Source organism: Limanda limanda, chromosome 1 (genome assembly GCF_963576545.1).
Source record: "Limanda limanda chromosome 1, fLimLim1.1, whole genome shotgun sequence".
In the NCBI taxonomy this organism is placed as follows: domain Eukaryota; kingdom Metazoa; phylum Chordata; class Actinopteri; order Pleuronectiformes; family Pleuronectidae; genus Limanda; species Limanda limanda.
Window position 1 is genome coordinate 26,872,836 of NC_083636.1, and position 10,768 is coordinate 26,883,603.

At 41.6% G+C, this 10,768-nt stretch overlaps 1 protein-coding gene across 1 annotated transcript; it reads right to left on the minus strand.

Annotated features, from left to right (window-relative positions):
- Positions 1-1,298: 1,298 nt before the first annotated feature.
- LOC133002302 (probable global transcription activator SNF2L2) lies at positions 1,299-8,980 on the minus strand. Its single transcript, XM_061072120.1, has 6 exons — positions 8,879-8,980; positions 6,955-7,178; positions 5,504-5,609; positions 2,604-2,705; positions 2,230-2,374; positions 1,299-1,432 (listed from the first exon to the last, which is right to left on the minus strand). Exons 1-6 carry the CDS (start codon positions 8,978-8,980, stop codon positions 1,299-1,301), a joined length of 813 nt encoding a protein of 270 aa, XP_060928103.1.
- Positions 8,981-10,768: the final 1,788 nt, after the last annotated feature.

The window sequence follows — 10,768 nt, forward strand, 5'->3', positions numbered from 1 at the left end:
ATTTTATTTTATCTTGTGCTTCTGTTTTTTATTCTTTCTACCTCAATATTTTTTAATATTTTTAATTTTATTCTATTGTGTTGTATTTTATTGTATTCAAATATACCGGCTGCTATGACAACTTAATTTCCCTTCGGGGATGAATAAAGTACTCTAGTAAAGTATATCTATCTAGTAAAGTATATCTATCTAAAACACTTGTTATGAGTAGAATTATAAGTACCACAGCTCTTTTGCACCACCTATTGGCTCCATATTGAAAATACAGGCTCATAAGTGAATAATGCTGACCCTGAAAGAAGCTCCTGCATGAATATAGACGTTTAGATGATTACATACAAGATTATATATTCAAACTAAACCTGCAAGAACACATGATTTTATTTATCATCTGATAAACACATCCACCCTTCTCTGGTTTCATAAAAGTGCTGCTTCAACAGTAATCACAAACCAGAGGGACTTTTTGGTAAAATTTATTTTCCCAAGTATTGAAGTTTTACATGTTTGCAGGGATTGTCTTAACAACGACGTCTTCTGTCCTCCCCAACTAGGAGAGTAACTGAGAAGTAATAGAGTTTTGAATTACTCTGCACAGACTGTACAATATGGGAATATACTGTAGCACAAGGGATACAAATGTTCAACTTGAGTACCCTTGATTAGACCCAAACTGACTCCATCAAGCATCAGAAGCAGACAAAAGGAGTACTATCGAGTCTCTTTGTCCTCATACGTTCATTGTGTGTTTATTATAATTTTTTAATCAAAGATGTATCATCTCTAATCACATTCAGAGATTTTTTAAACACACTCGCAGTGTTCCTTTGTTCCTGTTGTCGTTAAAAAGACCTTCCCCGTGCTGTGGTTCTTCAGCGGGCGCTGCTCTGGAGGATCTCGGTTTCAGGAGAGATACAAATCATGCTCCAAGACATATGAAGGCTTTTCATACAATCAAATATACCAATTAAAAACAGTCATTGAAACTGGTGTTTTACATAATATCTGCAGAAGCAATCACAGGGACCAAGGCAGATAAAATGGAAATCATAATTACTGTAAAATACTAGCTAAATTAAAGGAACAGCACTAAGTGCAGCAAGACTTGGTTCAGTGGCATGAGTCATCTTAATGAAAAAAGCATTATTCCACAAGTGGCTCTCTTCGAGTGGCCCCTTCTGTTCTATTTTCAAAGACCTTTATTTTGCTTAGAAAATGAGGAAACCAATGAAAAGGGATGTGGCAGTGAACAGACATGAAGAAGAATACAAAAAATTGACCTTTTGAGGCCTTTCAGTTCACCCTTCATCCTTTGTGGTGTTATCCTCTAGTTCCTCATCACTGTCTAAATCACTGTTGATCCTCTTGGCCATTGTATTTCTGCTTCTCTCCTCCTTAGTAACCTTCTTTAGCTGGACTGGTAGTGGTTTCCCTGGAGATCACAAGAGAAAACACAATTACTTTAATGTTAAACCATTACCAGTGCAATTTGGTTTGTTTTGTAGAAAGATTACACAAAAGCTACAGGACGGATTATCACAAAGAAAAGAAATTGGGGTGTGGATCCAGGTCAGAGGGCGGATGTGAGATCGTTTTTACACATTTTCGCTGCCTAGTGCAGGGGTTGATCTCAATAGACCTGTTTGGAATGGTCTGTTTGCTTGTCTTGTGGTGATGCTGGTTGCAGCTTTCTGTATTAAACTAGTGACCTGCGCTAATTGAAGCAATTCAGAGTAGGACCAGCTGCGAGACTCACAGAACTGCGAGAACGAGATGTTCACCTGTTTTTTCAAAGTTCGGTGAAGCTCGACTCGGTACTTCAGATCCCAGAAGTTTTCGTCATGACACGCTGAGTCCCAGCCGCCACTGGTCGTCTGTTTATTCAAAGTTCATTGTCCAAATCGCACCAAATTAGACACTTGCCTGGGCACTTAACAATACAGGCGTTAATCCGATGAGATGAACGCTTCTTGAGATATAAGTTCCACATGCAGGCGGAGGACGTTTTCAGACACAGTATGAAATGCCCTTCACACATGCACAACCCAGCGAGAGGTTCATTGCACAGACGCGTTCATGTGTATGAAACCGTTTTTTCACAGTGAGCTAGTTGTTTTGTTTTCTATTTTTGCATTCGTCACTCATCATTTTTCCTCATTGTCTTTTCACTTCCATTGGGTCACTTGGTGTGTCCCCCCCCACACTTCATGTCTGTGTTTCACATCTCACCTGCTGATGGAACAAACTGGTCTTCAGCTCTGCCGCCATTATCACTGTGACTGGTGCTAACCGTCTCTTTCTGCACCTCGTCTGTGACAATTCTCTGTCTCGCGCTCTCGAAAACGGACCTAATAACAATTGAATCCTCATAGATCTTCAATGGCAAACACAGACACACACACAGACACACACACACACACACACACACACACACACACACACACACACACACACACACAGGCACAGACACACACACAGACAGACAGACACATACACACACACACACACACACACACAGGTAATCAGAGTCGCATCGAGATTGCACAATAACAACAATAGAGCAGAATTGTTGCTTATAAATGAAAGAATTCCTCTGGGTTCACCTGAGATCCTTCCAGGTTATAAGTCTGAGCATTGTGACACAGGAGGAAAATGTCCTTCTCCAGATCCCCCACACTTCTGTACTTGTGATTGCGCACACGTTCCTGTGAAGCAGGGGGTCAGTATCAAATCTTAAAGCGGCCATTACAACAAAGCGTCGTTGACACAGAGTTTATTACAGTGAGGTATTAGAAGGTAATATCTAATATAATTTACATCCCAAAATACAAGCCTGGAAAAGGTTGCACACAGGTAACTCGTGTTAACTGAGTGTCCCATCCTCAAGGATATTTCAGAAAATATGTTTTTTCTTCCTTTCACTGTGAGTGTAAAAGTTCAGATGAGATTTATAATGTCTTTACACCTATTAGCTTAGCTTAGCATAAAGAATGGAAGCAGGAGTAACTGCTAGCCTTCCTCTGTCTGCGGGTAAAAAAACCTCTTCTAGCAGCAAGTCTAAAACTCAGTAATTATAATCTGTGATCGGATTTCAAATCATTTGTTCTCCGCTGAAGGAGAACAGGTTAAAGGGGATCTCATATGCTAATAGCCAGCTCTATGTTTTTATTCTGCCGGAGTAGCGTTGCATGATTCACAGTTCGGAAAAACGAATTATTTATTTCAAACTGCCTGTAATGGATCCTCTCAGCTGAGCGTCTGACTGAAATGAGGCCAAACCTCCGTACATGTTCGAGCACGAATCCTTTCAGGAAATGAGAGTGGGCAGCATGAACATCCACAGCAGCAGCAGCAGGACGTCACTGTTCCGTAAATATTACAACATTTCCTGCTTATTGAGCGATATAACTGTGGATTTTTCTATGCAAATAGTTGAACATTGGGGTGTGGATACCCGACCCGTATGGACATGGTTCGAACAAAACCTTTTACATGATATTCGGGTTTGAGTCGGCTTCTGTTACATTGCATGTGCTACCTACTTGATGTTTTACACTGGACATGCCTGTAATCGGGGGAAATATTGGGCTAAGGTGGTGTTTGGACAGAAAAAACTGAATTCCTCTCTGGTTCTGGTTTTGGCTAATTTTTGGTCTCGTGCACAGTCGGGCTTAGACAGAAAATGTGGGCCCGAGCTGCGCTCTATTTTACATTTTGAAAAACACAAAAATACAAGCCGAATTGAAAAATGTCTGCTCAGAGCCAAAAACAGGAAATACAAAAACTAATGGTACCAATTATTCTGCTGTCGGCAAATGCCTGTGTAGTAAACCTAGTGAAGCTGTTTGATATTTGTATGTTTCAGTGAATGTAATGTCTATAAAACACTTCCTGTAGATAGCTTATGGAGATCGAGCTGTACGTGGAGCTGAGGACCATGTTGAGAAATCCATTATCAGCTTGTAGCAGGAGTAGTAATAACTGTTGGTAAATGTTAGTGTTCAGAGCAGTGGAATGCCTGAGTGGTTAACAGTCAATCATTACTTGAGACTGTCCACTTTGGACATCTGACATATAACTGTATTGAAAATAAGGCATAACAGTCCCCTTCAATATCCACTTATTACTTCAATTTTTGACAAGAAAACACCTCACCCACCTGTTAAATTCATTATTTCACTGGTTTCCAGTAAGATGTCAGGGAGTTGATGATTTAATCTATTTTTCAAATAGTTTGTCTGTTTTTCTCTCACTCTGATGTTCGACTGAATCCCGGTATGTATTTGTAACTTCGCTATGACTGATCTGACAGGAGTAGGTTATGCCCCTTACCACAAATGGGCTCCACTCCAAACCTGATATGACGCTACCAAGTACAGAGGCACAGATTAGTTTTATTTTTGTATCTGTCATTCAAATGTGTTGGCTGGGAAGCTGCGATTGTCTGTGTGTGTCATACTTTATTTTTTACTCCTTCTGTCAGTAAGTGAAGCCACAGTCTTATTTCCAGCCTTACTAACAGCTTGGGTTCTAGAGGCAATGTTGGTCTGAAAACTTCTCAACTATCACATGGGTTGTTGTGAAATTTCATTTTTATTACATTCATGGTTTCCTGAGGATGAAGATGACCAGGTGATTCCAGAGGACTTTTGTGAACCTTCCATTTTTTCTGTTCCTTTTCCATGAGGTTGATGTAATGTAATATTAGCATTCTATCAAATGTCATGTGCACCTATCCACAAAAAATGATTGTCTATATAAAAGTCAATTTCTTTTTAATTTTAGATGCAAGTAATTTTTCCCTTATAGTTGTGTATTATTGTTTAAAATGTTTATTTTAAACTGTTAATTTTAGAAGACGTTAAGAATAAATCAAGGTCTCAGTGCTAACAATATTTCCAAGGTGTTTCAAACTGATACACATAAGACATGTATTTTATATATTTATCTAGTCTGGCTGGACCAATCAGAAGGTTCATGTTTATTTGCTCTTGAAAATGTTTCTGCCCACCTTTCCCATTCGGACCAGCCTATCACAAACATACATCTAAAATAATGCACATTTGAAAAGTTTGTTATCAAAGAAAATGGCTGGCCCTGATGTGATTCAACAGCATTAAACAAACTGTTGTATCAGATAATAGTCTGTTAACATGTTGCTGGCACTCTGTGCTACATCTCATGTCTCATCACAGTGATTGGTTGTAGTTCGGTTCTCTCGCCGTTGATAATACTACTGGGAAATTGAAAATGAGCAGAGAAGTTCCAATGTCACCCAGTCATGTCCATCGGTTTGGCCGTTCTAGGCTACTGTTGGACATCACACTGTACCGAAGCACTATTTGTATCTTTCTATTTGTATCAACTAGTCTTTACTATAAGACGCACTGGGATATCGGATACAGACATTTTTGTTCATCTGTTGGAGTTTCATCTCACAGTGTTTGCGTTGAACGCAGCAGCAAAGATAATGTGAGTTCTGAGGATATTCCCCAACACGTACCCTGATCCTTCTGAAGTCCACAGGCTTCCGGATCAGCTCGTAGTACTCAGGTGCCTCCTTCCGGGAGGGAAGCTGCACAAAGCCTTTACTGATCTGCCGACCCAACCTGGAAGCACAATGTGATACATCACTCAATCTTGTTTTATCAAGAGACCGGTTTAAGGATTATGTCAGTATATATAGTTGAGATTATCCCGAAGTGGCCATGGTTGCTCACAATTTCTTCTCGGCCAGGTTCATGATTTATCTTATTATGTTTGGAGTTTTAGAACAATCCCAATGTCACGGTGTACATTTTCTAGTTTTAAGGTTGTTTATATGCAGATAATGATTCAATCAAATTGTTATCTGTAGTGATCAAATTCTGTTTTCACTTGAATTGGTTTTATATATTCTGATTCCTAGATAACTGCATAGTTACACTCAATCTTGAGCTCAGCACTTGAACTGAGGTTACGTTTGAACAGCCACTGCAACAGCTGGAAAAAGAAATGGATGCAATGCCTGCTCTGTTTTGAAGATACTGTGTTGACATTATCTATAGGCACAACCAGCTCATATAAATTCACCAATAGGAGGAGGACCAGGAAATATATGTGTGTTCAGACAGAAGATATGTTGAGTTTCAGAGACATGACCGCACAAGCTGAATCAATTTTAACATCAACTTGAACAAAAATGTGTGTGTAGCCACCAGCGTTATGAATGTAACATTAGGTTCTCTCAAATCAGTCAGAAGCAGAACTAAGCACACATACACACACACACACACACACACACACACACACACACACACACACACATACACACACAAACACAGACGCACACACATGCACACAGGGTTGATGTGACCAATGGTAGCTACAGATCACAGCAAACATCTGTACAGATGTTACGGTGGATGTTTAGTTAAAACCAACCTTCCTGCTGTCAAATTAGTGTGAATGACTTAATTAAAAAATAAATGTATTTTAATTTATTTTTTGGAAATGTCTGTATAATGTATATATATATATATATATATTTTTTTTTTTTTTTTCTGCCCCTGTGGAGGTTCCCTCATGTTTTAGGTGGGTGGATAAGTTGTTTTTTAACTTTTGGGGTTATTTCTTATTACTTCAACTTCTCTGTTCAGTGTCTTGCCCAAGGACACTTTGGCACGTGGAGAGGACAGGGATCAAACCACCGACCCTTTGGATGTCCCACCCTGCCTCCTGAGCCAGAGCCGCCCAATGAATACAATGAATGAATAGTCTGATGTCTCTATACGTGAGATCGTTATTGACTTTGTTGGGAAATTATGAGAAACAAGGACTGTAGAATCTTTCTGTGAGCACGAATTTATAAAGATTTCTGTAAAAGCAGAGCAGGTTCTTTCCTCAGTGAAACTGACAGTTGTTATAGTTGCTTCCTAGTGCCATGAAACCCTCCACAGATTATCAATCGCTCACCCGTCCTTGTAGTTGATCACCATATCGACCAGCGTGTTCAGTGTTCTGGTGAGCTCAGGTGGGTTCGGAGGCAGTTTCTCTGCTGGTGGACGCCCTCGCTTCCTTTTCACCTTCTCGCCGGATTCCTGCGCGGCCTGCAGCACTCTCTCCCCATGGTGATCACCTTTACGCTTCTTTAGGCTGATGTCCTGTTCCATGTTCTCCAGCGAACCGTTCTCTCCTGCCTCAGGCTGCAGGGAGAGGGAGCGATGGGTGGGGGACATCTAACAAACTCAAAGAAACTTACAGAGTAAGGTGAGTGAAACGTTGTATCGGGTAAAGAGAAAACATGCATATGATGTACAGAGGAAAGCCTGTAATGTTCTCCCTCTGCAGCTCAGGTCATACTTCAGCTTTTCCAGGACAACAGTTGAGGAATGGGAGAAAAGAAGAACTGTGACTGAATTCTAATAAAACTTCTATTTCTCTTCATTTGAACTCTTTTTATGTTCCAGACACAGTGTCTGTTTTCCAAAACAGAGACCTGATGCCTCTTACACACCAAGCTTTAGGATCCAAGTTTAAAACCTCTCAGATTGCAGCGTGATTATCATCAGTCAGAATTATTAAAGTGTGAGGTTCTGTATTCAAATGAAAGAGGGGCTTTATTTATTCATTACAATTCTGCGCTGTGTCTGCAAATTTAGGACAGATTATTTTATCTGGAGGCTTTGATGTCAGATGATTATCAAGGGGAGGAACATTGTTGTTGTTTTTTAAACGCACAATAGATGTGAATAAATTTGACATAGCCATGTTCTGAGTCTAAAAGTGCTAACAATGCAATATGTATTAATTCCTCCACATTTTCCCTGTGTGCACTTGCCTTCGTGCACTAATATGAGAGTGGAAACATGATTTTAGGAGCTTGGATTTCAGCGAGGGTGCCCGCTGCATCCTGTGATATCTTCGACCATTTCATCATCGCTCCTTTTCAAAAAACATAAATATCTGCAGCGACCACAGTGTATTCCACAAAGGCAATTAGAGGCCGGAAATATGAGTATGCATGCAGCGAGGGCAGCATCCGAGGAAAAGAGGGAGCAGATAGCGGAGGCATGCTGTCCAATCCGAACAGAATATTGATGCATCAATCACACACACACACACATACACACACACAGACACACACAGCAGCAGCTTTCTCATCCTATAACAGAGCATGCACTTGTGAACATGAATGTCTCAAGGACAAGAGATGAAAAGGATCCTGAAATTGGAGATTTTGCACAGACTGAGGAAAACACAATAATAGCAAATGTCATCCCTCCAAAAACATGCATGCGTGCCTATACACTTCCCACCAACCAGAGAGAAGACATAGGCAGAGAACAGAGTTTAGAGGACACAACACAACAACACTGGAGAGGCAACAATGGAAATCCTCCTCATCATCGCTCGGCTCAAATAGAGGCTTTGAGAGCCCCCCCCCCTCTGAAGGGGCTGCAGAGGAATACTGGAGGGATAGAGGGTAATCCTCAAAGATGTATAACACAGCTCAGAGCTGCCTGATTGACTGTGATGTGTGTGTGTGTGTGTGTGAGGAAGGAAGGGTGTCACTTGTGTGGTGTGTGTGTGTGTGCATGTGATCCTCCATGCCTGTGCTATGCCTCTTCCCTGACTAATCTGGCAAAGATTCCCTGTCATCTGTTACAACACACACCTACATACTCCCTCTCTCGACCCCCCCCCCCCCTGCTCACACACACACTCACACACACACACTCACACACACTCACACACACACTAGACAACCCACTCTCTTCCCCTGCACACACGCTCACACGCACACGCTTCATCCGTTGCTCTTCCCATGCGGTGTGGCCCGGGCAGGAGCCAGGCGGGAGGACATGGATGGAGGAGGAGAGGGATGAGGCTGGTTTACCTGAGCGCAGTCTGCGGGCGGGCTCCCGGGTTCGGCTGCGGCGGCGGCGGCGGGGGAGAGAATTAGCAAACCAGCATAGCGGCGAGCTGCGAGTCTCTTCATCAGCTGATCACTCAGGAGCGAGAGCACCAGACGGGGGGAGAATGGAAGCCCGCTATGTTTTCATACACAAATCAATGGGCTGGGGGGGGAACAGGAGCGCCGTGCCCATCTCCTGTCTGCAGCGTCCCGACGTCTTTTTCCAGACTCTGGAAGGCCCCGAGCCGCGCTCCCTCTGCATGGCTTTAATATCGACTGCTGCCAGACGGCTTCTTTTTTTTTTTTCCTCCCCTCCTCTTCCTACCCCCGCTGTTAAAGTTATCGGGTCCATTTGAAAAAAAAGAATCTATCCCATCATGATCTTTATTTAATTCGTGCATAGCATTTCAAAAGCCCTCCCCTCCCTCATCCCTCCACTGCATGTGAACCCATGCAGGAGGGATGTTGGAAACATGACTCCAGCCTGCAGCAGCAGCAGCAGCACTCACGGTTCCCATTGTGGAGGGAACGTGCACGTTTGCATGTGCAGACCCTCCACCCAACCAGAATTCCAGCATGGTTATTAATGCATAAATATTCACTCAGATTTCACTCGATGCTGCCAAAGGGAGAAAGAAAAAAAAAAGAAGATCCGTGCAACACAGAGCTGTAACAGTTGCTGTAAAAACCTTTCTTTTTTTAGTTTTTGACTCATTTTCAGACACATCTGGTTTCTGTAAATCAGATTTAAGTGGAGTTTTTTTTTCTCTCCCTAGCATGTGGTGCAAAAGGCTTCTGGGGGGGGGGGGGGGGGGAGCACACAATGTTAGAACTCGAACAACAGAAAACAGAGTTGAAGTAAAAGTTGTTCTTCAATGTAAGGTCAAACTCATATTGCTGTAGAGGACTGTGCTTTTGTGAGATGCACACACTTCTATAAACCAAGGGGACCTGAGCTGCACGCACTGGAATTGAACCACAGCGTCACAAACAGATAACTCCACTCTGGCCCTGTAGTCTCCTAAATTCAAGTAAACTGCACCAAATTGAAAACACTTGAAATTAAAATCCTCCATCCCCTAAACATCCATCCATCATTACTTCAACTTTGAGGGTCACAGGGGCAGTTGGAGCCGATCCCAGCTGATATTGGGCGAGGTCGATGAATTACTCTTAGAAATCAGTGGAAGTTAAGACAATCCCCAGCTGCTGGACAGAGCCATTTCTCATACTTAACTCAAATCAATGCATTTCTTACTCCTACAGCTTTACTGTTGCTCAACTCAGCTGCCTAACACAAACACTTAAAATACACTTTTATGAAATAATTTGAAGGTTACAACCTCCAAACACATTGCTTCGAGTATTTCTCTTTAAAATGTTTTTTAACTATCAGCAAGTCTTCTAAGTCTGATCATTCATTCATATCATTGCTGATCCCATTCTGTCAAATACACTCTGTGTTATTACACCGCTCCATTTAGGTTAGACACTGATTTATTCTGGCCTGGACAGCAGACTGCTCACTCTCTCTGGAGTTTCTACATTCTTTTCCATTCAAAGTTGTTAATCCCTATGCCTGTGATTTGTGAATAAAGGCTTTGTAAATAACAACAATTAAAAAGCAAATTTAAATCAACACGATTGCCGAGATGTATGCTGTAATGAATGAATTCAGTTCTGATATTAGTTGTCTACTGTAACACAGGTGAGCTGTACAGTTGTGTAAGGCCGTGTTTTCAAGCACATTTTTGTGGAGATCAGAAATCAGGAAGCCATTAAACTGCAGGCACCCTCACATGTAGAGAAGTAAACACTGAACCACATACAGATCTAAAATAAATTAAATCATGTATATATATATTAATCATT